The following is a 25,552-nucleotide window of genomic DNA, read 5'->3' on the forward strand; positions in this document are numbered from 1 at the left end:
CCTTTTGAGTGAGAGGTGTCCCTTTTTAGTACTCCTGGAATCATAACCGGTCAATACCAAGAACAGAAGAGTTCATTCACGTTCGGAGCCGCCTAGTTTCCAACAATTTGTTTACAAGTCTTGTTTGTGACAACACTTCACAAACCCTATACCCGGATAAAAGCGCTTTGGTAGAAAACAAGCTTTCTACGGTGTGAAACGTAGTCATGGTGTTAATTGGCCTTCCAACTCACTAACAAGCATCCTGACCACCGGTGAGGATCAAACATACGTCAGGTTTGGAGTAGCACGTACCTAGGAAGTAGAAAATGACTCCGCCATGGTATCGGCAAACATCATCACATTGCTGGGAAACCGCAGTTTCTGACTCTGCGGCTGTGTCATTGCAAGTAACACCAGGCCTGCGTATCGAATGATGATGCTGGGGTGTGAACAATAAGTCAGTTTGCTGCCGTGTTGATAAGCAGATTGTGGCATCAGAAAAGCGAGTGGAGTCAGAAACCATGAAACAGTACACTTGTTGTCATCCACTTACAACGTAAGGTTAGACATAGGGTGACACAGGCATATATGGTTTCCCGGGGGGTGTGTGTTTTGGAGACCACAGCAACACACATGGCATGGCGCGTTTGCGTGTGTAACTATTGTCTATCACTATCTAATAGGGTGGAACACCGATGCGGTCTAAAGAGACGACTCAATACCCTGGATCTCCATTAGGAACATCCCCTTTGCCTTCTCCCATGCGCCTTCTGGCGATTTCCCGCGGATCGGCAGGCGACCGCCCTCAAGATTGCCGAACCCAGCCACGCGGAAACAAGCCTCCTTGATACCCAGCACGCCATATCGCATGACGAATTCCTCGCCCTTGCTAACAGCAAACTGTAACCGGTGGATCTCGGCCTGTGCCTCGGGAGATGAATCCCCCTTCAACATCAGCTTCATGAGCTCGACCACTGTCTTGGGGTAGAAGGCGGCCATCCCGTCAATGACACCAGCGGCACCGAACGCCACGATCGGACCCAGTTGGTTCCCAAAGCCGCTGTACACACGGAACTGGTCGTGGTCGATTTCCGGATCGAGGGACACCTGAACGTGATGCGAGACATTACCATGCGACCTGTTCCAACGTCAATTAGCCAAACCTATCCCCACACACAACCCGTCCCGGGAACCCCAGGAGCAACCCACATCTTGCACCCTACAATATTGGGGTGATTCGCCAGGGCCCTGTACGTCTCGGGCAGGACCTGCACGCCGTTGGTCACGCCGGGGTAGTTATACACCAGGATGGGGATCGGGCTGCGGTCGGCGATCAGGGTGAACCACTCGACGAGCCCGTCCTGGGGCACGGCGGGCCCGAAGTAGCCCGGGCACAGCACCAGGCCCCATTGCGCGCCGGCCTTGGCGTAGTCGTCCAGCCACTGCACCGTGTCCTCCAGCTCGCCGTTCGTCAGCACCCCCGCCATGAGCGGGTAGTCGGGGAAGCCGGCCTTGTCGAGGCCCCGGCGCACGGCGGACACGAGGTCGCTGCGCTCGGAGCGCGAGAGGTGGACGGCTTCGCCGGTCGAGCCGAGGATGGTGATGCCTGTGATGCCGGCCTTTGCGAGGAAGATGCTGTGGTTGATTTGTGTTTCGGTGTCGACGGGGGCTTGGGGCGGGTTGTGGGATGCTCCGGCGGACGCGGGGAGGAAGAAGGTGGGCGAGGGGACGAAGACGCCCTTGGGCGGGATGCGGCCCGTCGGTGACATGTTGGAAGTTGGTGTCAAATAGGTAGTAGGTAGGTCACGGTAAGGGGCGAGCTGAGATAGGATTCGATCGAGAGGTAGAATTATCGTCAAGAAAGGCCCGGAGAAGGTGAAAAGGTTCGAGCAAGGTCAAGATGATGACGGAATAGGGATGGTTTGAAGTTCATGAAGGGTGCTAGAAAATGAAAGAGCCGGAATTTCCGGGTGTACCTATGTGACGTTGCTGGCGTGAGCTTCCGTCGCTTGAATGCGGGCACTGCGGGGTGCACCTTCGGCATTGTGGCCCCGAGAGGGGCAGTTCGCTACAGTCACCACCGAGGCCACAGATCCACTTGGGATCCGGTGGGGAAGGTGACGATCAACCGAAGGGCGGGAGAGGAAGGAAGTTGCAACCGGGCAAAGTCAGGAATGACCAACAGTGTTGACCGTACTAGTACCTTCCAGGTTGTTGTATCTCCAGGGCGAGTTGCTAGGAAAGAGCTACAACTTTCGTCTTGACTCTGACCTGAGGAAGAGTCGTGTTGTACATCTTCGGCAATTATTCACCAGTCCAGCTTGAATGCCAGTAAAGACACCAAGGAAACCTAAGGAGTCTAGGATACCTATTTATGTGGCAGTCACCCACCAATATGATTGATGTTCAGGTTACCATATTCTTGACTCCTTGCCAAGATCCACGGGGTTTGCTTCACCACCCCTCGGGCTCATTGTGACTGAGAGTTGTGAGTCAACAAACATTACCCCACCCTTCAAGGGCAACTCCCCCCCGTGAATTGCTTCTCATTCCTGGTGTACCACGTTGCAAATTTCCGAGTCCATCGAAGGTTCCTTACTGAAATCTTAACTCGACTTTCCTCGTCTTTCCGACACCACCAACATGGCAACCGCCCTTTTCGTAATCGACATCCAGAACGACCTCGCAGCTGACCCAGCGACGCAAATCCCGCACGCCGAGCGCGTCAAGGCGGCCGGGGACCAGATTCTGTCCGCCGCTCGCATCGTCCTAGAAACCCAAAATGACGAAGTTGCCACACCATGCACGATCGTCTTCGTACAACACGAGGAGAAACCGGAGAGCGGGCCTCTAGTGCGGGAGAGCGAGCCGTGGAAACTGGTTTTCGAGCCACGTGCTGGCGCGGAGGAAGAGCGGTTGATTTCTAAATGGACACGTAAGCTCTGGGATGGGATAGAAGAATGACAAACCCCATTTCCGAACCCATGACTCACTAATTGAGACAGGCGACACGTTTGAATCGAACCCCAACCTTGCTTCGGAGCTCAAGGCGGCTGGGGTGCAGCATGTTATCGCCTTTGGCATCCAGAGCGAGTGTTGCGTTGAGTCGACCTGCAATGGTGCCCTCGCCGCAGGATTCGGGGTCACCCTACTCTCCGGGGCACACTCCACCTACGATTGTGGACGCAAGACGGCCGAAGAGATTGAGAGGGAGGTGGAAGAGCGTCTCCGGGATAAAGGGGTCAAGATTGTCCCTTGGAAAGAAGCTGTTGGTCTGTGGAAGTAACCGTTCGAAACACACCTTGCTTACGCTTGACTACGGACGAATCCCGAGATACAATAACACTCAGCCCGGGACCAATGAACTGGTAAAAAAATGAAATATCCAACAACAACACACCCTCTGCATCCAACCTCGAGCTCATTGCAAGAACGTGTCCGGTAGCGGCGGCCCCCAGACATGCAGACTGTCCGGCCCGGCGGCCGACCTGCTGATTGGCGTGGTCTCGTCAACCAGGTCTCCGTCCACTAATGCTGCTTGTCAGTTCTTTCCTTTTTCACTTGACGAGCATTGAGTTTAACGCACCGTAATGTTCCATGACGAATCCCGAGCGGTCCCACCAGTAATCGAAGATTTGGGAGCCAAGGACGTGCCTCCCGACGCCCCAGACGAGGTCGTAGTCCTTGTCGCGCAACCATTGGTGTCCCAGCGACTGGATGTCGAAGTCGTGGACTTCGAAGCTGGAGTGATGGACATGGTATTTGGGACCTGGACGTGTGCCAATGTGAGTCAACGGCGTTCAAGCATGTTCGAGTCTTGAGGTCACTTACCCTCGAAGAAGAAGAAAGTATGGTGGTCTACCTGCTCCATCCCCCTATCCAGATGGAAAAATACTGTGATGTCCTTGCCCGTGGGGTCATGGATGATGTCGCTTGGCTTGAAGTTGAAGTGCTTAGTGTAGAACTCGAACGCCTTGGAAAAGTCGGTGACGCAGCATCCGAAATGACCAAGCTTGTGCACCGGTGCGGGTCCCTGCTTGAAGCGCTGCTTCTTGTTGACGGCTCGGTGCTTGGCCTCGGGGTAGTTGTATTCCAGCTCTGGAAGGTGTGCTGACTTGGTAACCGCGGTCTGGCCGTGCACTAAGTGGAACGGGAAACCGTCGACAGGGTCCCGGAATGTCACCCGCTTGCCGCCGCCGGGCGCGTCCGAGTCCTCGATCCCTGTGGCCTGCGGCAGTGTCTTAGAAGCAAGTTCCAAATCGGCCATGGATTCGACGACGAAGGCGGCACCGCCAAACTCGTTGGCTTCACCCTTTTTGGCGCAGTAGACGAATGGCTCGGTTCCATAGCCCTTGAAGTACACGGTGTCGCCCCGGTCGTCGGCTACCGTGAAGCCGAAATCGAAGAGGAATTCGCGTGCCTTGGCGAGGTCGGCATGTGTGTAATACACATGTGCGATGCGCACTAGCTTGATTTTGGGGTTTTGCTCCGCCATGGTATGGTTGCTGTCACTGTCGCTTTTGGCTGTGGTTGTATTGTGTCAGAGTGGTGTCAGCCCGGGGGGTGGTGTTGTGTTGTGGGAGGAGACTCGGGGGGTAGCGAATATGCAAACTAGGATGGTTATGAGTAAGAAGGTGGGAGTAGAAGTATTGCCGAGTCTTGGAAGGTGTGGATATGGACAGATCAGAGAGGAAAGAAGATTATATTGATGTCATTGTCCCGGACCTGTCCACGGGCCCATTGGAAGGAGAGCTCCGTTTCACAGCATCAGCCCGCAGTTCGACCGAGGAATCTCCCCGAGCGGCGCATTTCTCCGCATTGGGGCGTCGGCAGATGTTCCCCACATCTTGGCATGTCAACAAACAACCCCTGAAAGTTGCGTCACGAGCTGACCGAGCTCTGTCCCCTCAACTGCACAACGCAATAATATGCACATGCAGTTCTTTTTGTGATCCATTTGTCATGGCTGACACTTGACCGACATTCATTCTAGACTCATGTTGGAACTAGGGTACTCCTGCCCATGGCGGGGAGGGATGTGGGTTCAAGATGCACGAAGCTTCAATTTGAGGTTTGCCACCGCTATTAAAGTCGTGAAGATCGCCCGTTGATTTACCCCGTCTCTGCTATGTCGCAACAATATCACAACACCTGAAGAACGCCGAGTCATCCGGAAAAGGCTGAGATACTCCGAGGTCTTGTTGCTTGACTGGAAGCCTGAGACGGAACCGAATTCGGTGCACAATGGAGAACGAAATCGTCAAGACGGATCTTCTCATCGTCGGAGCTGGCCCTGCCGGTGCAGCTTTGGCCTGTTTCCTCGCTTCTCATGGTTGGTGCCCAGGAATCCGTGTTTCACGTCGCAAGACACGTTTGCTGACCTCGTCTCGTCTTCAGGGTTGTCGGGAATCATGATCTCGGCTGCGCCGGGGACTGCCGAGACACCCCGAGCACACATCACCAACATGGCCGCTTTGGAGTGCCTCAGGGACATTGGCCTGGACAAGCAGTGCATCGAGGCCGGCGCCAGCGGAGACCACATGATACATACGAGATGGTGTCATTCCATGGCCGGCGAAGAGTACGCCCGTGTCTACTCCTTTGGCAATGATCCGAAGCGGAAGGTTGGTATTCTGTAAAGTTGCTCACATGCCCATGGCCCTGACTTCTTTGAACCGAACAGGCCGATTACGATGCCGCTAGCCCGTGCGACCACATCGACCTCCCGCAAACTGCACTCGAGCCGATCCTAGTCCGAAGAGCCGTAGCCAAGGGATGGACTCTCCGCTTCAACACGACCTTTTTGACCTTCACCCGCCCCTCGGACACCCCAGACGTCATCATCAGCACGATCCGGGATGACCTATCGAACAAAACTTACAAGATCCAATCTCGCTTCCTTTTCGGTTGCGATGGCGCACGCAGCCAGGTCATCCGCGAGCTCGGCATCCCTCTCATTAGGAAACCGAGCCAGGGGCTGGCGCTCAACGTACTGGTCAAGGCCGATTTGTCACACCTGATGAAGAGCCGCGCGGGGAACCTACACTGGGTGTTCCAACCCGATCGGGAGCTCCCAGTGTGGGCGTGGTTGTGCGTGCTGCGAATGGTGAAGCCATGGGATGAGTGGATGTTCGTTTTCATGCCGCGCCCCGGCGCCGATCTCAACGGCGACGACATGATTGCCTCACATGAAGAGTACGTCTCCAGGGTAAAGGATGTGATTGGCGACCACTCGGTCGATGTCGAGGTCCTCCATGTCGGCAAGTGGCAGATCAACGAGGTTGTGGCCGAGTACTATTCGGACGGGAACATCTTCTGCTTGGGCGACGCCGTGCATCGCCACCCCCCCTTCAACGGCCTAGGCTCCAACACGTGCATTCAAGACGCCTTCAACCTGGCGTGGAAAATATCGTACGTCATGTCTGGGCGCGCCGGGCCTCAACTCCTTGATAGTTACAGCGCCGAGCGCCAGCCGGTCGGTTTCGACATCATCACACGCGCTAACCAAGGGCTGCGTGATCATCTGCCATGGATGGATGCCATGGGGATAACGGAAAGCGACGTGGAGAAGCGTAAAGCCCTGCTCGCCGAGCTTGAAGACAAGGGCGCGGCCGGTCGAAAAAGGAGGCAGGACTTCCGCCATGGCATCGAGAAGACGCGGACCGAGTTTCACGGTCTGGGCATCGAAATGAACCAGCAGTACCGCTCCGGCGCCGTCTACCTCGATGACGAGCCAGAGGCCCCGCTGCTCCCCCACGAAGTCGTGCTTGAGCACCTCATCAGCACGTATCCGGGTATGAGGCTGCCCCATGCATGGCTCAATACCCGTGTGCCCGGGAAACAGCTTTCTACCATCGACCTCGCGGGCCATGGGGGGTACTGCCTCATTACGGGCCCCGGGGGGGCGGCGTGGAAGGAGGCCGCGGACCAGGTTGCGAAAGCGGTCAATGTCGCGATCAAGAGCTATTCCATTGGATGGAAAGAAGATTACGAGGACGTATATTTTGACTGGGAGAAGCGCAGGGAAGTCGAAGAGGATGGATGCGTGCTCATTCGGCCTGACCGGTTTGTTGCTTGGCGGTCGAAGTCGATGAGCGAGGATCCCAGGGGCAAGTTGGAAACGGTTATGAGGAAAGTTCTATCTCTTTGATGATTACGGGTTAGACCGGTAGGGAGTTACACTGCAATCTTGGTTTATAGTATAGGTATTGAGTTTCTCGAGCCGCCTAATTGTAGTTCAACACATGGGAAGACGTTCAAGCTTAGACTTTTCCCCTGTTCTTACTGACATCTCACGCGTGCCTCACGCCTCATCTCTCGCCTGTGTTTCCTATTACTAATGGGGCGGTTTCCATATGTCCGTGTGAAGTTGTGTTGGCCGTGAGAACGACATTCGCCCCCTCAGGGGCAACAGTCCCTTCCAAAATCCAGCACTAGCACCAATGGAAGCCCCTGAATTGCCAACTCCTTGCTCCCCACACCCTTCCCCAACTTCCCCGCGTTACCCCAGATTGGCATTGATTTACCCCGGATTGCGGGGAATCGCCCGAGACTAAGGAGAGTCCATGACCAGCCTCGATCAACATTCGACCGATGGGTGTGTGCTCCTTGAAAGGGGCTAGCCAGTTAGGGAGCTCGACACGCTTGGTAATGGTACTAAAGGGGGCCTTGGAGGTGATGCCAGCCTCACCGTCATCTACGAGTTCTTCACCTTCGGGATTTACTCACACAAAAGACTTTACTACACCGCCATGTCGAATATCGTAGCCGGACTAGCCGTGCTGGCCGTTCTCGTAGCCGTTTATCTGCTCCTCACCGTCGGAAAACGAGACCCCAGATTGCCGCCAGGTAAGCTCCAGGTGTAGCTCAATCTGTCTCAGTTTCAATGCTGACATGACCATCAAGGACCACCTACCTGGCCAATTCTCGGTAACCTACACCAAATCCCCACCAAACGCACGCACCTGCAGTTCGCAAAATGGGCCAAGCAGTACGGCGAGATCTACTCGCTCAAATTTGGCCCGGGGACATCCATCGTCATCTCCTCGCCGCGCCTCATCAAGCAGCTGGTCGACAAGAAGTCGAACCTGTACAGCCGCCGGCCGCCCTCGCACGTCGGCGGCATCATCTCGGGCGGCGACCATCTCCTGCTGATGCAGTACTCGGACCAGTGGCGGACTTGCCGCAAGCTGGTGCATCAGTTCTTCCGCGAAGAGATGGTCACGAAGCACCACATCGACGTCGTCGACGCCGAGGCCGTGCAGATGCTCCGTGATTTTGTGGTGCAGCCCGAGGGTTGCATGAGACACCCCAAGCGGTTCAGTAACAGCATCATCATGAGTTTGAGTAGGTGATATACCGGGAACATGGTACCCTCGGAGACCACATGCTAACATGCAGACAGTCTACGGCACACGCACGCCGACCATCCAGACCAAGCACATGGTGAAGCTGTACGCGCTAATGGAGAAGTGGTCCCAGGTGATGGAAGCCGGCAACACGCCGCCGGTGGACATCTTCCCGTTCCTCAAGCTCGTGCCCGAGCGGTTCCTGGGCATGTGGCGGTCGCGCGCGCAGGGCGTGGGCCGCGAGATGAACGCGCTCTACAGCGAGTGGCTAGAGTACGTGATCCAGCGGCGCAAGGACTCGGGCAGCCGCGACTGCTTCCTCGACCGGGTGCTGGACCAGGGCGAGAAAGTCGGGCTCGACAAGCACGGGCTGTATTTCCTGTGCGGGACCGTCATGGAGGGCGGCTCCGACACGACCAGTTCCTTGGTGATTGCCTTCCTGCACGCCATGACCAAGTGGCCGGGGGTGCTGCGGCGGGCGCAGGCCGAGATGGACGAGGTGGTGGGCGAGGACCGCACGCCGACGTGGGCCGACCACGCGCGGCTGCCGTACGTGGCGGCGTGCGTCAAGGAGGCCCACCGGTGGCGGCCCGTCACGCCGCTGGCGTTCCCGCACTCGCTCGCCGAGGACGACTGGGTCGACGGCATGTTCCTGCCCCGCGGCAGCGACATCTTTGTCAACGCCTTCGGTATGCACCACGACGAGGCCCGCTTCCCCGACCCGGACACGTTCGACCCGGCGCACTACGAGGGCGTCACGGCGCTGGCGCCCGAGCTGGCCAACGGTGACTACGCGAACCGCGATCACTACGGCTATGGTAGCGGCCGCCGCCTGTGTCCAGGAATCCACTTGGCGGAGCGGAATCTGTTCCTGGCGCTGGCCAAGCTGGTGTGGGCGTTCGATATCGGGCCGGGCATTGACGCCGCGGGGCATGTCATTGAGCCTGATGTCAGTAACGAGAAGGGTTACTGCTCGGGGTTCCTGGTATGTGCGGAAGACTTCCCGTGCACTATCACGGTGAGGTCCGAGGCCAGGAAGGCGACAATCTTGAGGGAGAGCGACAAGGCCAAGGCTGAGGTGTTTTCTCGCTATGAGACACCCAAGGAATAACCGGTCGGAATCTCGAGTCGTGTATTGTTTCCCCATGTCGTTCTTTCAGTTTTAGTCAGGCGTCTACAAATCCGAGTGTCAGTATTTCGTAAGCTACTGCGTAAAGCTTGGTAAAGCTTGTTGTGCGGCACTGGGGTCAGGGGCGGAATTGCCCCGGCAAGACACCCAAATTGGCCCGAAGTGGAGTAAGACAACGGGCAGACTACAGATCTGGAGACCTGGCCGCGATCGTCGGGGTGCTCCCGTCTCGGCCGACAAATGACTGCCGAACGACCGAGTTTTGACAAATATCTTGGATAAGCTGGCTTGCTTCTGTGTAAGCAGGTAGGCGTCCGTATATAGATACGGTGGACTGCCCATCCCCTTACCACTCACTCTTTAACCACCCAATTCTTTCCATCCTCCAAACACCCACTTAAGGGTATCCATACCATGTCTTTCCAACGGCTCGTGCGATTCGTCAATGCCCAGGGGGCCACTGCCTTCGGCGACCTCAAGAGCGAGCCCAGCGGCGATTTGACGGGCGCCGAGGTTGAGGTGCTCGAGGGAGATATCGAGAACGGGTTTCGCGGAACTGGGAGGACAGACAAGATCACGAAGCTGCTGTCTCCTTTGCCTAAAGTGCCCCTGGTCATCTGCATCGGTTTAAATTACCAGAAGCACGCCACTGAGGCAAATGTATGACATCCCGGGTTTTCTCACACTCCTACCTACTGACACACACCCGCACAGCTCCGTGTCCCGCCGTACCCCGTCGTCTTCACAAAGCCCGCCGATGCCCTGACAGGCCCATTTGACGATGTGTCCATCCACCCCGACGCGCAGGGCATGCTCGACTATGAGGGCGAGCTGACGGTGGTGATCGGGAGGGACGCAAAGAACGTGGCTGAGGCGGATGCGCTGAGCTACGTGCTGGGCTACACGGTGGGCAACGACGTGTCGGCACGCAACTTCCAGCTGCCGGACACGTCGGGCGGGCAGTTCTGCTACGCTAAATCGTTCGACGGCTTTGCGCCTGTCGGTCCTTGCATCGTGTCACCGAGTTTGGTGCCCGACCCTCAGAAGCTCCGTCTCGAGACGCGGGTCAACGGTGGCGTGCGACAAACAACTGGCACCGATGACATGATCTTCTCTGTCGCCAAGATTATTGCGCATCTCAGCCGCGGAACCACGCTCAGGAAGGGCACCATCATCCAGACGGGCACCCCGAGCGGGGTCGGCTTGTTTATGGAACCTAAGGGGTTCCTGCAGAATGGCGACGTGGTTGAGGTCTCGATTGAGGGAATCGGGCAGATCCGTAACAAGATGGTGTTTGAGGAATGTTGAGGTGAGCGCGTCTGGGGTCGTCGGGGATTAAGAGTGGTGGGGTTCCATGAATACAGTGGGGAGGTGGGGTCGGTTCACGGCAGTTGCCCCGCATTGGTGATCACCGCCAGCCAGGTGGGGCCTTCAATTATGTAGGGAGGTACGAATAACGAGAGAAAAAGGAATGAATGACCGGTCGGTCGAATTTTGGCCATTTCAATTGCTCCGCAATCCGCCATCCCACTGTTTCATTTCCACCCTCGCTTGCTTCCATTCCGCCCGCCATGGCCAGCGATGCAGCAAGATCGCCCGAAACCGACCTTCCGGCCACACCGGCATCCACAAAACTGGCTTGTTATGCGTGCAAGAGGTGAGAGTCAATGGATTGATTCTGCGGCATCAATAATGGAAGCCGAGCCGAAGCGCTGACTTAGAGTTGTTGCGAAACCGCCAGGCGCAAAATAAAATGGTAATTCAGTCGCCCATGTCTTGACCAACCGCCAACCGGCGCAAAAGGTCCAATGGCTGAAATCCAATCCCAGTGACCGTCAACACCCCGTCTGTGTTCTCTGCCAAAAGCTCGACTTGGTGTGCGAATATCCAACCCAACCCGAAAAGCCCGGCCCGAAGACTGGTGAGACTGGACCCGGTCCGACAAAGGTTCAGGTCGGATGCTGATGACCACACGTCGTACTAGGCTCTTCCCAAAGGTCCAAGCGGCGAAAGCTTCAACATGCCCCCAGGAATTCTGGCGATGGCAGCGGCTCGCGCGACCTCCTCTTGTTGAGTACCGCCGCGGCGCAGTTGTCCCCGGCCAACCCTGCCCGACGCGACCCCGAATCCACTCTGTCACCGACCCATGGCGGCCTGCCTCAACATGCGTTGCTTACTCGAGATGGTGTTCCCTCGCACGAGGTCGCACCTGACTCGCTACCGTCGGCCGGTGGCCTACCAAGTGATGACCAACCGGCAAGCGTGCCGATATTCTCACGCATCATGTATCCCTCACACGAATCACAGACCCGGCCACAGTCCCCGTCCACGGCCGGTGCTTCGCCCGAAAACCAAACCGGAGCGACGGCTGGAATCACCGTTCGAAGTGTTTGCGCGGCGTTGCATCTTTCTAGGGCTACCTATGACTTGCTGTCAGTGGACTTTCACCCGGTGGGCTTCCCGCTTTATCAACGTAAGGCTAACACTTGGGTCCGGTGCGCAGGATGGAGTATTACTTTACCAACATGACGGCCTTTTCGCTCTTTCGGCCAGGCAGCATCGAAGCCAAGTTTGCCATGATGCAGCACCACTCTGACGCAGAAGCCCTTGTGGCCTCCATCTTCTCTTTCTCGGCGAGGTATTGTCGGGATGAAGACAACTGCCCTAGCCCATCCCACTTTGCCCAAGTCGCATCGTTGAAGCTAGACGAATCGCTCGATCACTACGGCGACATGCCTCCCCAGCTGTGGCTGTTGCAGGCCAGCGTCTTGATCTCCTTCTACCAGTTAACGTTGAGCGTCCGGTCAAGGTCGTGGAAGAAGCTCGGGGATTGCATTCGATACGCCTATGACATGAATCTGCACATCGTCGATGCAAATCATGACCCAGGGTCGACGTCGAATCTGGCCGCGGTGGATGTCTCGCGCTGGGCTTTACTCGAGGAACGCCGGAGAGGTTGGTGGGCCGTGTGGGAGATGGATGTGTTTGCCTCGACCATTCGTCGCCTGCCTACGGCAATAGATGCCAGCTTGAACCTGACCATGTTGCCAGCTCCGGACAACTGTTGGTTTAACGACAAGTACCAGGAAAGCTGCTTTCTTGCAGAGGACTCCAGCCTTCGGTGGAAGCACCTGGCGCAATCGGGAAACCAAAGCGCAAAAGCCTGGTTTATCGTCGTGAACTCACTGATGCGGAATACCCAACGGATCGTCTACCCAGCCGGCCCAGTGATGCAGTCGCTCAATGGCTCCAGTCAACCAAACCAGAACGAGGAGCTCGATATCATGGCGAACACTCTGTACTGCACTATCACCTCACTTCCCGCCGACCTGGTCTACCAAGGAGAGACTCTCGACTTCCGCGTAACACACACCCTCCCGCGGGATGCCGACAAGGCCGTTAGCCCGCGCCAACAGCACGCCGATAAGTACTCCATCCACTTAATGACCCAGCTTTGCCGTTTCATGGTCTACCACCATAAGATCTGCGCCCGGGCCCCATGGTTGGCGCACCGGCAAAAGGGCCAATCCGATGGGGACGAGGCGGCAGAGCGCTCAGATGGCTCAGCCGCCGCGCAGAAGGCCAGCTCCGAGTGGTCCAACTATATCAACGCGTCACACGAGATTGTCACCGTGGTTCGAAACAGCGCCCGGGACCACTACCGCTACGTAAATCCCTTTCTCACAAACACGCTGTGGTTCGCCGCCGCAGCTCAGGTGGCTTGTAATGTCTTTGGGCCCGCCTCGTTCAATAAGCGTCTCGCAAGCTCCAACCTCGACCTGCTCAAACTCACCATCGAGCGCTTTATTTCCTTCTGGGGCGGCATGGAGAGTTTGCGGGGTAAGCTGGCTCGCATTGAGACGGGGTTGCAGAGTCTCATGGCCAGACCAAGTCATGCTGGCCCGGTGATGGCACAACGGCAGCAGGAGCAAGCATCGACGCATATCAATCATGCCACAGCCAGTACTGCAGAAGGCCTGGGAGAAAACAGCGTGACGGGTGACTTGACGGGCAACTTGGCCCACGTGTCTACGAACAGCCGAGAAATGGGGCTGCCACATCACAACACGGCCGTGGATGGGACGGTACCAGCAGTAGTTATGCCCGGCAGTATCAACACCGACTCTACCGGGTGGGTCGATCCTCACAGATGGCCGGGTCTCGGGCCGGAACTGGACGGCTTTGTGCCACAGTTTACTCCCCCGGCAGGTCAGAACTTTTATCCTGTGGCTGCTGCGGACACGTTTGACTTTTCGCCGTTTGGGTTGGAGGAGCTTTTAGTGGCCGGGATAATGGAATCGCAAGTATGATGATGGCTGAGATAGCACTAACCTACTATGCTTCACCCAACATTACCACGTTTCGGATCTCAGAAGTGGCTGCATCTGCCAATCCCGGGTTGTGCCAATGTTCTGGAAGCTCGGCATGGAAGACATGATTGAGCCGAATGGGACCTGCAGCCCAGAAAAGTACAAAAGCGATGATTTGATACGTTGGTTCAGGTCCCATTTTGACCGAGTGGTTGATCAGAGGGGCGGTTTAATATCGATGCGGGTATTTCCCGTGCCTAATCTATGTCTTGGACGCCAACCGCAATGAGTTGATATTGAGATGAGGGGAACCCAATATGGGGGAACGACATGTGCTTTGCGTCCAGGGAAAAATATAATTGCAACTTCCCGGTTTACCTCGGAATTTCCATGCTTCTCCCCCTATTGTGTGCCCCAAGTTCAGAAACACTCCACAACCGCCACAACTTTCAAGATGCGTCTCCCAACCGGCCTCCTCATCTGCCTGGCGTCACTGCCATTCGGCGCGCCGCAAGCAGGAGACTACGGACCGTGCGACTACAACGGAAACCCCGATTGCAAAGAGATTATGGACAACACGGCCTGTTTCTTGGAGCCAGTGGGAGCGGACGAAATATTCAAGTGCATTTCCGGAGGGCGAGAGGGGGTACGTTGCCATCCTCAGAGTGGCACCACACCCGTCCGTTCCAATTATGCTGACACGGTTTAGGTATGCCGTTGCTACGGATGTCTAGGATATCCGCCGGTCGGCGATGTTATTGCGGAATCCAGCGCTTGCGCGTAAGTCTGGCTGATTAAGACAACCCCGAGCGTGATAGTCGGACAAGCATTGACTTTAAGCCTTCACAGCGGAATTGCCAGTACTTCGCCCGTAAGGCTCGGCGACGTACCTACGGTCACGCCAACCCCAACGCCAGAGCTCAAGTATTACTAGGACTTGATGGGGTTCTCACGGCGATGACGGACGACGGGGGATGGATGCGCCGATAAGCGCAAGCTCCAAAACATCCCCACGAAGACGGGATGGTGCAGTTGATAAATTCACAGTACGGTGGATAGAATACAGAAGCCCGTACTAGATATCTTGTTCAAATTGGAGAGAAGAGGGTTATCCATGAACTGGCGTGGTGCACGAGAGTTCAGGGGTTTCGTGTGAGCTTTAGGGTTAGGGTACTGTGCAGACAATCCAACCGGATCAATTTGCAAGTCGCGTTCAACACCGAAAGACAACAAACATTGAGAGATGACGACTCGAAGAAGCGCGCGCATCGCAACTCGGGCTTCCGTGGTTGAGCAACGCACTTTAAGATCGCACCAAGAAGATGAGGATGACACCGAGTATCATTCGGAACGGGAAGATGCATCATCATCCGAAGCAACCGACGCGGAAACCCGCCCAGCCAAGCGCCGCAAAACACAACCACCACGACGCCCAAAACCCAGCGTAAAACCCACACGCGCCACCACAAGCACCACCACACGCACCACAACCACCCGCCATGGAACCACCACCACCCGCCATGGAACCACCACCACCCGCCATGGAACCACCACCACCAACAACCCACCCCCCATCCCCCCTTCAACCCACCTCCACGGGCACCTCCCCCCCTTCCCCACCCGCACCCACCCCCCAAGCTACCACCACCCCACGCTCCTCACCACCCCCCACACCCGCGCATCCCTCCTAACCTGGTTCACAACCGCCATCCCCAACCGACCCATGCCCTGGCGCAAGCCCTTCGCCCCGCCCGCATCCCTCACCCGCGCCCAGCTCGCCCGCCGCGCCTACGAGGTCTGGATCTCCGAGGTCATGCTGCAGCAGACGCGTGTCGCGACGGTGGTGGCGTACTGGACCCGCTGGATGGCGCGCTGGCCCGGGGTGAAGGAGTTGGCGGGCGCGACGGAGGAGGAGGTTTTGAGCGGGTGGCAGGGGTTGGGGTATTATTCGAGGGCGAGGAGGGTTTGGGAGGCGGCGAGGGTGGTTTGTGCGGCCGAGGAGGATGGGGATGGGGTGGGGGTGTTGCCGGGCACGGTGGAGGGGTTGATGCGCTTGCCGGGGGTGGGGAGGTATACGGCGGGCGCGGTGGCCGCGATTGTGTTTGGGGTGGCCGCGCCGATGGTGGATGGGAATGTGTTAAGGGTGTTGAGCCGGCAGATGGGGGTGTTGGGGGATGTGAAGGGAGATAAGAGGGTGGTGGATTTGTTGTGGGAGGCCGCGGGGGATTTGGCCAGGGCTGTGGCTGGGGATGGAGACGACGGGGAGGTCAGTGATCGGCCGGGGCGGTGGGGGCAGGCGTTGATGGAGTTGGGCAGTACGGTTTGCACGCCGAAGCCCAATTGCGCGGCGTGTCCCATCACCGAGACTTGTAGGGCTTATGCCGAGGGCCTTGCTTTGGCAGAGGGGAGGCGTGATGGTGGGGCATTGACGGATATCGAGGATCTCTGCGCTCTCTGTGGCCCCTTTGAAGAGGCGGCTTCTGATGGGGATGATGGAGGGTTGGCAACAGAGAAGGAGACGCGACCGAGCAAGGGGGATGGGAAATTGTCCCGTTTCTTTGCGGCCACCAAGGCCGCCAAACAGCCTACCGTTACGGCTGAAGAGTTGGATGCTCGCACCCTAGCAGCCGTTGTGGATCACGCGAGAAAGTTCCCACTCAAAAAGCCAAAGAAGAAGGTCCGCGAGGAAGAAACATTGGTGTGCGCTCTCCGCCGCTCCGACGGGCGGTATCTTATCCACAAGAGGCCGGACAATGGACTGTTGGGGGGGTTATGGGAGCTCCCCAGTCACACGTTACCGGCATCAAATGACAGCACGGCCAAAGCACGGAAAACGAAGGCGATAGCTTATGTTGCGGATGTGGTTGGGGATGTGGGACGGAAAGGTTCCCGTTCACCGCTGAAGCACGTCGCAGAACTTGCGAGCGTACCCTGGTTGTTTTCACACCTGAAGCTGACGATGCATGCCCACCTCTTTGAGATGGATGGTGTAGGGTCGCTGCCGGAGCTGGGCCCGCGGGAGCAATGGGCCTCCGTGGAAGAAATTGACGCCGAGTCTATGGGCACCGGTATGAAGAAGTGCTGGTCACTTGTCAAGGAAAGGATAGTCTAGCTGGATATCGAAAGTAAATACACCTTAATATGTTACATAATCTTGTATACACCGGGTAGACTCAAATACCCCTTGGGCGATGGCCCAGCACCCAGAGGATCGGCACTTTCCTGCAAAACCACGCTCCTCCAGTTTGCCACTGCTTTCTCAACACCCTCTCGCGTTAGGGCATGGGGACACACCCGTGAAAAGGAGTAGTGTTCCGGCTTCCCTTTCTTCTGACGTAACAGCAAGGCCAATCCGGGGTGGACTTCAACCAGCACCTCATCCATGCGCAGTTGGCGGACGTTTTCGATCGACCGCATCGTGCCGGTTAAAGCACCATCCCTGGCAAAGAAGCCCCTGACGACCCTGGGCCGAACGAGCGTCATTACCAACTGTCCGTCTTCGCCCACGTCGAACTGCAAGCCGTCATCCTTCTCGTTTGCCGTCCTGGGCAGGCGCGGGGATTCCATGTCTACAAGCGCCCTTTGGTCCGGCCACGGGACAGTCCAGTCGGTAGACCACGATGGCAAACCCTGCACGTTTGGTGGAGACTTGATGAGGGCGAGTATAAACCCCAGCCCGTGGCTTTTGATGAACAGAGACGAATAGGTGGCGTAGACCTGGGCTACCGTTTGTCCGTAGTCCGGCGAATACCAGGGGGCAAAGGCGGCCTTGTCTAAACGCTTGGCGATGTTGAGAACCGCAAAGATCTTGTCCCTCGGGTCCTCGCACTGGAGATGCTGGGTTTCGAGGAGAATATCCAGGAGACACGAGTGCTTCTGCTTGCCATGCGTCCCTGTGGACGGGGCCAAACGGGATAGCCTGCCGACATCCCACCCCTTTCCCTGATCGAGTTTCGAGAGATGGGCTATCCGCGCTCCCGTTGTCGTTTTGTCCCCGCACATGAAGCGCACCCTAGCGAGTTCCGGAAGCGCTACCTCTTGCAGCGGCCACAACTGCTTGAACCATAGCCGCTCGAAGAACGCACTCAGCACGGCTTCCAAATCCTCCGGCGGCCGCGCCCGCTCAACCGGAGCCAGCCCAAGAACCGCAACACGGTACTGCTCCTGCGCAATCTCCCACGCTCTGGCCCCCCTCCTCCTCCAAACCCTCGCCACTCGCTCCAGCCCACCCATCACCTCATCCGCCCTCTGCTGCATGACCTCCCCTCCAACTCGTCCCACCCACTCCCTAAACACCCTCCCCACCCCCCTCTGCATCCCTCCTCCATTCTCCCTCCCACCAACCCCAGCCCCAACCCCCAACAAACTCCCCTCCCTTCCCTCCCCCACCACCTCCCCTAGTGGCAACCCATTAACCCACTCCAACAACCCATCCGACCCCTCCCCCCGCTCCCCGACATCCACCACCACCCGCCGCGCAGCACAGTAGATCTCGTCCAAGGCAGCGACCTGGCGCGACTTTTCCGCCGCATCGGCGCGGTTGACGCACACGGCATCGACCCAGACGCGGCGCGGTTTGGTGGGGTGGCGGAGGCGGCGGAGGGCGGCGGCGCAGGGGGGCGGGAGGGGGAGGGTTGCCCAGGTGGTGGTGCTCGCTTGGGGGGCTGTTGGGGGGTTGGGGGTGGTGAGGAGGAGGAGGGTGTTGTTGTGGTGGTTATGGGGGGTTGGTGTGGAGGTGGTGGTGGTGGGGCGGGTGTAGGAGAGGGCGTCGTAGGTTGGGGAGGAGGAGAGGGTGGTTGTGGAGATGGTGCCGCGGATGGGAGCGATGGGGGTGTCGGGGTGGATGGTGAGGAGGCGCATGGCGGTTGGGGATGTGGAGGGGAGGGGGGTGAAGGTGTATGGTGGGAGGGATGATGTGTCTATGGGGGTGCTGTTCGGGGTCGGGGTTGGGATGCTGTCTAGTCGCTGGGCGAGATCGAGGTGAATAAAAAACCATGTGATGGTCTCGCGGAGGTCGCGGAGTTGGTGGACGAGAAAGAGAGGCGTCAACAAAACTTGGGCCACGACCATCAGGCAGAGAATCAGGATGGCCACCCATGGCAGTATAACGCTAAGGCCGATCCAGCGGCCTATGGTTTTGGCGACTTGCCATGGTTGTTCCTGTCGACGGATGAGTTGCGATATGCCGGTAACGGTTATCCAAACCCAGACAGCGGGGATGAAAGGGGTGGCGATAATGGCAAAGGAGATGAGGGTGACGGCGATGGGGATCGGGACAAGGTGGAGACCCGCCATGTTGGGCGAGGAGTACGAAGTACCGTCCTCAATCAGCCCGTGTTGCTTTCGCGATCGGGAGTAATGACATCCTGGTGGGAGTGGAAGGGAGTTGCGAGGCGCATGTGAAATGACACATGAGGTTCAATTTGTTGTTGGGTTCGGGAAGAGCCGAGGCTGCGCCACGGGGATCAGCGGCTGGAAATTGGAAATCCAACAGCCAGGCACAACCCTGTACAGTTAAATCGAATATTCAGTTGTTTACATATGATAACTACTTAGTAGTTTACTTTATCTATAGCCTTCTATCACACCCAACCCATTTCATTTTAATTCTATACTGCTTTTCAAGCAGTCTAATATACTTGTACCTATTTAAGACATCTCTCGTAGACCCCGTATTACCAACGCCTCCCCCCCTGCCCCCCGGGCGCCCTCTCTCCTCGCTGCTGCCTTGCATACCGACTTGACCGGCCCCATAACCGACCCCTGCACGTCGACATCCGTGGCGTCGGAGTAGTCGGGGCGAGGGATGAGCATATGCCCGCCACCTGGGTTGAGGTACTCAGCCCATTCGGTAATGAGCTGTTGGTGGGTATGGGGGCCAATGTGCGCGAGGACGTTGGTGCATACGATAAGGTCGAACTTGTACCCTGCCCTCGTCGACCGCCTAGCCTCGTCCATATGGGCTGGGGCTGCGCTGACGATACGAGTCTTCGCTAACTCTGAGCCGGGGGAGGTTTGGTTGGTAGGGATGCGGTGTGAAGGCCGCCGGGTACGGGCTCTTCGATGACCCTGACGTAAACTACCGTATTGTTCTGGAAGTCCTCGTATCGAGCCATCAGAGTGTTCCCTTGTTCGTCCTCAAACTTGATACCCTTAGAGGACGTGGGGTCAGAGTAGATGCCATAGAAATTCCTGATCGTCTTAACAATAGCGTCGGCGGTGTCATGGGGATATATCCGAACCCGCATCGGCAGGCGCGCGCGGGATTGGGGAGAGTCCGTGAGAAGCAGCTCGAATGTGACGGACTTGTGCGTCGCCAGCTCATCCTTGCTCACCAGCTCATCCTTGGTCTCCTTCTCAGGGCGGAAGAACTCGGACTTGGGTGTAGCCAGCTCGTTCTTGCTCTTCTTTTTCTCATTGCGTGAGAACTCGAGGTCTGTTACGTTGGTCAGTCAAAACTGCTTCAAGGCACAGTCAATGCGGATGGGATAACTAAAAAAGCACTCACGTATCTTACGGCCTTTGAGATCAGCGCCCTGCAGGCTCTCTACAGCAGCTTGGGCCTCCTCCAGGGTGTGATACTGGACGACTCCGTAGGCCAACTCGAATGATATTTTCGCAACACGGCCATAGTGATGGAACAGGTCGAAGACATCTCGCTTAGTGGCTTTACCCCATGGGAGGTTCCCTGCAACAAATTAGATCTCCACTGCTGAAGACAAGCTGCGGGGCATACATACCAATATAAACCCTGGATCCTTTGGGAAAGCGGTCCCACTTCTTCTCAACCTTATATCGCTTCTCGTCAGCTTGATAGGCATCCCATTTGCTTTGATATGCTCTCCTGTGACCGTCCTCCCCCCCAGGGCGGGCGGGAGAGTGCAACGGAGGGTCGCTCACGATAGCTGACATGGCTGGTTGGAGGGGGGGTGACGGATTCGAGGGACCAGGCGGAGGGCCGTCGTGACTAGTTGCCGATGTATCATCGCTATATGAGTCGGACTCATCGTCCATCTCGATTCCAGCCGGAAGCGCCGCGAGTGAGATCTCCTCCATGTGGTTTGATAGATGGCGAGTGATAGCAATTTTGCCATTGCCGGTGTTTTCGTGGCATATGGGACAAGCGAAGCTCTTCCATTCCGGATACAAACCGTGTTCGAGGCCGAGGTGCTGGATCCAGCCTTCCTGGTTCCGGAAAGGCTGGGTGCCGTAGGTACAGTCCAGCTCGTGGCACATCCAAGGACAAAGGTCCATGTAAAGATGTTTCCTAGAGACATGTCAACACAACACAATATGCCCGAGAATGGATACCTATTCCCACGTACTTCCAAGCAGAACTGTCCGTTATGACTAGCTTCCGGCCACACGCAACACACTCAAACGGCTTCCCCTGTTTCGCTTCTTTTGGAAGTGGAGGTATCTGGACAGACTGCCCTCCCTCCCTGCGGTAAGACATCACGGTCTCTGCGTACGCACTTCCCGTGTTAATAGATGTTCCAAGGCCGGAATCGTGGAACTTGGAAACGGGCTCGGTACAATCCGCAATTGTCCCAGCGGCATCGATGCCAGAAGACTCAAAACCCCCCTTCTCGTTTTTCTCCCGGTCTGCATTCCCCTTAAGGAAGCGTTCCCAGTTAGCACGTCCGAGTCGGTCAGCCAAGCTCGGATCAGCGCGCGGGAATCTGGCTCTGATGCGATCGGTATAAACCACGTGGGGTTTCCACTCCACTGATGCTTTCTGATTGTCTCGGCTGACCTGGACGATGTCTGGGGCCGGGGATTTGATCAAGGCATCGAGGTCCAGGAGGCATTGTACGTCAGTCCATATGTCTTCAGCAAGTTCATCCCAGTCGCTGGAGAAGGGGATAGACGAGTCACTATCACTGTTGTCGGTGTCGGAACCATCTTGGTAGCCTTCGTGCATGCTTGTCATGGCTTCTGCAGCGGTAGAGCTCAAAGCTCGGTAAGGGCCGAGCTCCTCGTCTTTTAGATGATTGATCAGGTATGGCAGGCCTGGAGTCGGTCAGAATATGGGGATAGAAATGAGATTGACAGGGTCCAGAGGTTGACAAACCATCTGCAAGTGCTGTGCTGATATTAATCAGATGTCCCAGGGCGGAGCGATGCAGCGTCCTCGACTTTTCCAAGACGTCGTCCAACCCGCCTTTCGCAACATCGTACCCTGAATCCCATAGTATCAGGGAGCTGCAGCTCCTCTCAAGCCGCCGAAATGTTTCCTGTGACATTGCTGTCTCCTTCGGGAGCTTCTTCATGGCCTTCCGGAAGACTGAGACGCATTGTTTGGTAAGTCGGCTTGTAACGCTTCCTTGGTCCGGTTCGGCGTCTTCGATACGCCACTCCAGAACAGGGGCAACGCTACCCGCGTTCGAGGTCCGTAGGAGATCCATAGACACCGAGTTATGAAGAGGTTATATCCAGCCTCGAGATGTTCAGCGATATATTATGCTGACTTCTAGCGTAAATCGAAGAAACAGGGAGAAGTACCGAGTCAAGTGACGAACACAGGGGAAAACGAGGCGAGATGGAGGAAGGCCTGTCCGAGGTGTGATTGGCGACGAAGCAGGGGAAGCGACCCGCATGCAGCACAGCCCAGCGCGTTCTCTTCCTTCGATTTCAAGCCTAACACGGCCCCGCCTGAGACATAGCCACTCCCTTTCCAGCACAGCCCCCCGGTCGCCTTGAAAGCCTTATTTGCTCCGGGGGGTCCAAACTAATCCATCCTCCACGCAGCTACAGAACGATATCTATCCGAGTCAACACGCGCTGAAATGGCGGAGCTCATCCTTGGGGCGGTGGGCGTCGTGCCTCTTATCGGCATCGCTTTCAAGTCATACAGGACCCTACATTCCGAGCTCAAGACCTTCCGACACTGCTCTAGCAACTTGAAGAGGTTCCTCAAGCTGCTGAGGATCCAGCGACAACTCTTCGAGAATGAGTGCCAGCTACTCCTCCGAGACTGTCTGGGCGACGAGTTGGTCGTCCAGGATATGGTGGCCGATCCGGAACACGGGAGTTGGAGCGACCCTAAGCGGGACGAGAGCATCAAGAAGTTGCTGAAGTCGAATTACGAAGCCTTTGAGGAGCTCGTCGGGGATATATTGGAAGCTATTCAGAAGTTGGAGAGCGGATTGGCCTGTTTCCAGATTTTGAAGTCCATGAGACAAAAGGTACCGCCTCCGCAGTCCTCGTCTCCTGGTTACACTAACTGTAGATGCAGGGTGAGAAGATGAGGGATACGTGGGAACGCGTCAGGAACGGTATGGCTCTCACCTTCAACAGGAGGGACTACGAATCCGACCTAGACAAACTTCGCTCCGCGAACGCCGACCTCAGATCCCTGCGCGAGCAGGTAATGCAGCTCCAGACCCCGTGCAAGGTCGTCTCGATCAAACGTCGCGGAACGTCACAGAGGTGGTCGGACATCCGAAGAGCAGCGAAGGCATTCCACGAAGCTCTCATTGGGGCGTGGTCGTGCGGACAAGCAAGCCATCTCCGGCATTTTGTGAAGCTCTTCCTCGAGGCGGAGAAGGCAGATGAGAATGTCTATATGGACATTGTGATCATGTGCCATGGCTATGGACAGGATCCGGGGGATGATAGTTTGATCCAGCTCCAGGTGAGGTCAGGGTACGTAACCTGGATGCAGACCCCAAGACCCTTCGTGCCAGCAAGCTCCGGGAACGAACGGCCGAACAAGCGGATCAAGAGCGTTCGGTTCACCGAGGAGTCTTCGACAACATATACCATCACCTCGACACCAGCTTCGACAGCGAACTGTGCAGTACAGCCCAAAGTCCAGGATACTTCCTCAGATCTACGAGCCTCAGGAGACTTCTGCTCAGAGCTAATAACCCGCTGCGGGCAAAAACACCCACCCGGAACGCGCTGCCTCGGCCATCTCGACGTCCACTCCTCCGATACCCTCCGCCACTCCTTCTACCCCTCGCATACCATAACCCGGGGCATCTATCCCAGCGCCGGTGACGTCCTCGGCATGGACTCCTTTCTGCAGTCGACAACAAACTTCTCATACGTCGACCGCCTCAAATTGGCGAGAGCCCTTGTCCTAGCGGTGCTCAAGTTCTACGACACACCCTGGCTTTCCGACGAGTGGCAGCTCGGCGACTTCTCCCTCTTCCGGGCCCAAGATGTCTCTAGCGCCCTCCGAACCTTGCACCTAGGCGTGGAAATCAACCGCAGCGCGATGGAAGACGTGCAACTAGGTCAACGCTTACCAGAAGATGAGCTTATCTACTGCGGCATAGAGAACATGGCCCTGCACAGCCTTGGCGTGGCCCTCCTCCAAATCGAAAGGCAGGAAACCATCGACCTAAAGGATGTGCTAGCGGTGAGGAAGGCTGCGAAGGTACCTTCAAGGTTCGGGCCGCGGTACCAGGAAATTACGCGGAAGTGTTTGCGGTGTGATTTCGGGTTCGGGGTGGATTTGGGAAAGGGGGAGTTGCAGAGGGCGGTGTATGAGCGGTTGGTTGGGGAGTTGGAGACTATGATTTCAGCCTTGAGTATTGACGACGAGGACTGAGAGCACGTATGAAGCGCTACAAGGCTGGAAATCTGCACTGTACCTGGGACCACGGAGCCGATGTAGGTGTTTGGGTGAACTGGCATTGAGCGTTTAATATTCTTCCATAGCTGAAGATAGCCTAGGTGTTACCCATGAACGCCGAGGGACGTTGGCCAGGGCGTCCACCTTCAGGGACACAGGCATGAGCGAGGCCATCTCGATGTCCCCTGTAGCAGCCTGGTAACCGATGTTATGTTGTGCCCCTTCCCCGGTCGAACTGCCTCCTCCATCCTTGCACATAAAGCGCAGACAGCAGTGAGAAAGAGACAACCATGTTATTCAATTGCCGGACGAACCTGCTGCTGCTGCTGCTGCTGCTGCTGCTTGGCTTCTGTCTACGGCTATATATTCGTGCTCTGTCTCCGTTGGCAATCAGGTACTAGTCGATGCCACGCTCGCCAACGATCTCGACAGTGTCGGCAGCGGCCTGCTTCACGCTGGCATCACTGAGGAGGTCTACATGGAGCATGTGGACATTGAAACGGTTGCCCAGCTCTGCCGCCGTCTTCTTCTCGGTCGCCGCGGACCAGGCTGACAATTAGGCTCTTCGGGTCCTCCAAGATCTGCCTGACGAACTCGAACTAGGCTGGATTAAGCAAAGGCAGTGCGCAACACGGCATGAGGCAGACTCACCTCGAGTCCTCTCAAGAAACATTCTCAGAGAGAGGCTTTTTTTGGATTTCCCGGACAAGATGCCGAAAAGGAATGAAGTCGCCTTTACTAGTAATACCTGCTTCTGGGCCTAATTACTTCAAAGTATCTACCACCAAGTACTTGAGCAAGGTTTTCAGCTTCTAGAACCGTGATAAAATCGGCCGTCAGCATTCAGAACATGAGCACGAAACGACGGAAAGGGGAAGGGCTAATATACAATGCCATACCTTGTACCGTAACCCGGCGTGGTTTTCCATTAACATGCTCCAGGTCACAGTAACCGGGCTCGCCGCCAACTAGGATAAGGGGAACATGCTTCTTCGCTTTGAGCTGGAGTAAGAACTCGGACTCGTCCACGAGTTTATCAAACGATTCTCTCTGTTTGACGCAGAAGACGAAGACAAATCCATCTACGATTTGTCGCCACTGCAGGGCCGCTGGCCGTGCAGACCACAGGTCCTCACTCGGCATGTTCAAAAGCTCTAGGAGGATTGGGCGGCCATCTTGATCGGTAAAATGTTGACGG

The 25,552-nt window shown here is 56.7% G+C and overlaps 11 protein-coding genes across 11 annotated transcripts; 7 read left to right on the forward strand and 4 right to left on the reverse strand.

Annotated features, from left to right (window-relative positions):
• Nucleotides 1–596: 596 nt before the first annotated feature.
• B0H64DRAFT_367623 (uncharacterized protein) lies at nt 597–2,130 on the reverse strand. The gene is made up of 2 exons (XM_062801954.1): nt 1,192–2,130; nt 597–1,120 (listed from the first exon to the last, which is right to left on the reverse strand). Exons 1-2 carry the CDS (start codon nt 1,749–1,751, stop codon nt 685–687), a joined length of 996 nt encoding a protein of 331 aa, XP_062654358.1. The 5' UTR covers nt 1,752–2,130; the 3' UTR covers nt 597–684.
• A 104-nt stretch (nt 2,131–2,234) lies between these two features.
• On the forward strand, nt 2,235–3,278 carry B0H64DRAFT_48763 (Isochorismatase-like protein). The gene is made up of 2 exons (XM_062808311.1): nt 2,235–2,917; nt 2,988–3,278. Exons 1-2 carry the CDS (start codon nt 2,626–2,628, stop codon nt 3,266–3,268), a joined length of 573 nt encoding a protein of 190 aa, XP_062654359.1. The 5' UTR covers nt 2,235–2,625; the 3' UTR covers nt 3,269–3,278.
• Nucleotides 3,175–4,697, reverse strand: B0H64DRAFT_48753 (Glyoxalase/Bleomycin resistance protein/Dihydroxybiphenyl dioxygenase). Its single transcript, XM_062808310.1, has 3 exons — nt 3,814–4,697; nt 3,569–3,751; nt 3,175–3,510 (listed from the first exon to the last, which is right to left on the reverse strand). Exons 1-3 carry the CDS (start codon nt 4,475–4,477, stop codon nt 3,404–3,406), a joined length of 954 nt encoding a protein of 317 aa, XP_062654360.1. The 5' UTR covers nt 4,478–4,697; the 3' UTR covers nt 3,175–3,403.
• Nucleotides 4,698–5,164: 467 nt separating this feature from the next.
• B0H64DRAFT_349569 (FAD binding domain-containing protein) lies at nt 5,165–7,244 on the forward strand. Its single transcript, XM_062801402.1, has 3 exons — nt 5,165–5,314; nt 5,380–5,606; nt 5,666–7,244. The coding sequence occupies exons 1-3, from the start codon at nt 5,227–5,229 to the stop codon at nt 7,130–7,132; spliced, it is 1,782 nt and encodes a 593-aa protein (XP_062654361.1). The 5' UTR covers nt 5,165–5,226; the 3' UTR covers nt 7,133–7,244.
• A 337-nt stretch (nt 7,245–7,581) lies between these two features.
• On the forward strand, nt 7,582–9,441 carry B0H64DRAFT_367633 (cytochrome P450; the record flags this gene model as incomplete). The annotated part of the gene is made up of 3 exons (XM_062801955.1): nt 7,582–7,830; nt 7,888–8,328; nt 8,387–9,441. The coding sequence occupies exons 1-3, from the start codon at nt 7,734–7,736 to the stop codon at nt 9,439–9,441; spliced, it is 1,593 nt and encodes a 530-aa protein (XP_062654362.1). The 5' UTR covers nt 7,582–7,733.
• Nucleotides 9,442–9,674: 233 nt separating this feature from the next.
• B0H64DRAFT_410810 (uncharacterized protein) lies at nt 9,675–10,958 on the forward strand. Its single transcript, XM_062804811.1, has 2 exons — nt 9,675–10,119; nt 10,174–10,958. The coding sequence occupies exons 1-2, from the start codon at nt 9,874–9,876 to the stop codon at nt 10,765–10,767; spliced, it is 840 nt and encodes a 279-aa protein (XP_062654363.1). The 5' UTR covers nt 9,675–9,873; the 3' UTR covers nt 10,768–10,958.
• A 784-nt stretch (nt 10,959–11,742) lies between these two features.
• Nucleotides 11,743–13,769, forward strand: B0H64DRAFT_331242 (uncharacterized protein; the record flags this gene model as incomplete). The annotated part of the gene is made up of 2 exons (XM_062800986.1): nt 11,743–11,891; nt 11,963–13,769. The coding sequence occupies 2 exons, from the start codon at nt 11,743–11,745 to the stop codon at nt 13,767–13,769; spliced, it is 1,956 nt and encodes a 651-aa protein (XP_062654364.1).
• Nucleotides 13,770–15,091: 1,322 nt separating this feature from the next.
• On the forward strand, nt 15,092–16,881 carry B0H64DRAFT_420663 (DNA glycosylase; the record flags this gene model as incomplete). The annotated part of the gene is made up of 3 exons (XM_062805478.1): nt 15,092–15,213; nt 15,408–16,035; nt 16,066–16,881. The coding sequence occupies 3 exons, from the start codon at nt 15,092–15,094 to the stop codon at nt 16,879–16,881; spliced, it is 1,566 nt and encodes a 521-aa protein (XP_062654365.1).
• Nucleotides 16,882–16,913: 32 nt separating this feature from the next.
• On the reverse strand, nt 16,914–22,177 carry B0H64DRAFT_446673 (uncharacterized protein; the record flags this gene model as incomplete). Its single annotated transcript, XM_062806933.1, has 7 exons — nt 16,914–19,109; nt 19,506–19,766; nt 19,823–20,205; nt 20,278–20,457; nt 20,510–21,036; nt 21,095–21,782; nt 21,844–22,177. 7 exons carry the CDS (start codon nt 22,175–22,177, stop codon nt 16,914–16,916), a joined length of 4,569 nt encoding a protein of 1,522 aa, XP_062654366.1.
• A 199-nt stretch (nt 22,178–22,376) lies between these two features.
• On the forward strand, nt 22,377–24,576 carry B0H64DRAFT_349583 (uncharacterized protein). Its single transcript, XM_062801403.1, has 2 exons — nt 22,377–22,957; nt 23,008–24,576. Exons 1-2 carry the CDS (start codon nt 22,559–22,561, stop codon nt 24,328–24,330), a joined length of 1,722 nt encoding a protein of 573 aa, XP_062654367.1. The 5' UTR covers nt 22,377–22,558; the 3' UTR covers nt 24,331–24,576.
• A 175-nt stretch (nt 24,577–24,751) lies between these two features.
• On the reverse strand, nt 24,752–25,497 carry B0H64DRAFT_436261 (uncharacterized protein; the record flags this gene model as incomplete). Its single annotated transcript, XM_062806182.1, has 2 exons — nt 24,752–24,903; nt 25,254–25,497. 2 exons carry the CDS (start codon nt 25,495–25,497, stop codon nt 24,752–24,754), a joined length of 396 nt encoding a protein of 131 aa, XP_062654368.1.
• Nucleotides 25,498–25,552: the final 55 nt, after the last annotated feature.

The sequence above is a fragment of the Chaetomium fimeti genome (genome assembly GCF_033439085.1).
Source record: "Chaetomium fimeti strain CBS 168.71 chromosome Unknown B0H64scaffold_11, whole genome shotgun sequence".
In the NCBI taxonomy this organism is placed as follows: Eukaryota; Fungi; Ascomycota; class Sordariomycetes; order Sordariales; family Chaetomiaceae; genus Chaetomium; species Chaetomium fimeti.

What these genes read in the sequence shown, in the direction of transcription:
- B0H64DRAFT_349569 (XM_062801402.1), top strand. Translation starts at nt 5,227, where the DNA reads ATGGAGAACGAAATCGTCAAGACGGATCTTCTCATCGTCGGAGCTGGC. An exon ending in CTGTTTCCTCGCTTCTCATG is followed by an intron (nt 5,315 to 5,379) that starts GTTGGTGCCCAG and finishes TCTCGTCTTCAG; the next exon opens with GGTTGTCGGGAATCATGATC. An exon ending in GCAATGATCCGAAGCGGAAG is followed by an intron (nt 5,607 to 5,665) that starts GTTGGTATTCTG and finishes TGAACCGAACAG; the next exon opens with GCCGATTACGATGCCGCTAG.
- B0H64DRAFT_367623 (XM_062801954.1), bottom strand. Translation starts at nt 1,751, where the DNA reads ATGTCACCGACGGGCCGCATCCCGCCCAAGGGCGTCTTCGTCCCCTCG. An exon ending in AATATTGTAGGGTGCAAGAT is followed by an intron (nt 1,121 to 1,191) that starts GTGGGTTGCTCC and finishes ACGTTGGAACAG; the next exon opens with GTCGCATGGTAATGTCTCGC.
- B0H64DRAFT_48753 (XM_062808310.1), bottom strand. Translation starts at nt 4,477, where the DNA reads ATGGCGGAGCAAAACCCCAAAATCAAGCTAGTGCGCATCGCACATGTG. An exon ending in TACTTTCTTCTTCTTCGAGG is followed by an intron (nt 3,752 to 3,813) that starts GTAAGTGACCTC and finishes GCACACGTCCAG; the next exon opens with GTCCCAAATACCATGTCCAT. An exon ending in ATTCGTCATGGAACATTACG is followed by an intron (nt 3,511 to 3,568) that starts GTGCGTTAAACT and finishes AAGCAGCATTAG; the next exon opens with TGGACGGAGACCTGGTTGAC.
- B0H64DRAFT_48763 (XM_062808311.1), top strand. Translation starts at nt 2,626, where the DNA reads ATGGCAACCGCCCTTTTCGTAATCGACATCCAGAACGACCTCGCAGCT. An exon ending in GTTGATTTCTAAATGGACAC is followed by an intron (nt 2,918 to 2,987) that starts GTAAGCTCTGGG and finishes TAATTGAGACAG; the next exon opens with GCGACACGTTTGAATCGAAC.
- B0H64DRAFT_410810 (XM_062804811.1), top strand. Translation starts at nt 9,874, where the DNA reads ATGTCTTTCCAACGGCTCGTGCGATTCGTCAATGCCCAGGGGGCCACT. An exon ending in AGCACGCCACTGAGGCAAAT is followed by an intron (nt 10,120 to 10,173) that starts GTATGACATCCC and finishes ACACCCGCACAG; the next exon opens with CTCCGTGTCCCGCCGTACCC.
- B0H64DRAFT_349583 (XM_062801403.1), top strand. Translation starts at nt 22,559, where the DNA reads ATGGCGGAGCTCATCCTTGGGGCGGTGGGCGTCGTGCCTCTTATCGGC. An exon ending in TGAAGTCCATGAGACAAAAG is followed by an intron (nt 22,958 to 23,007) that starts GTACCGCCTCCG and finishes CTGTAGATGCAG; the next exon opens with GGTGAGAAGATGAGGGATAC.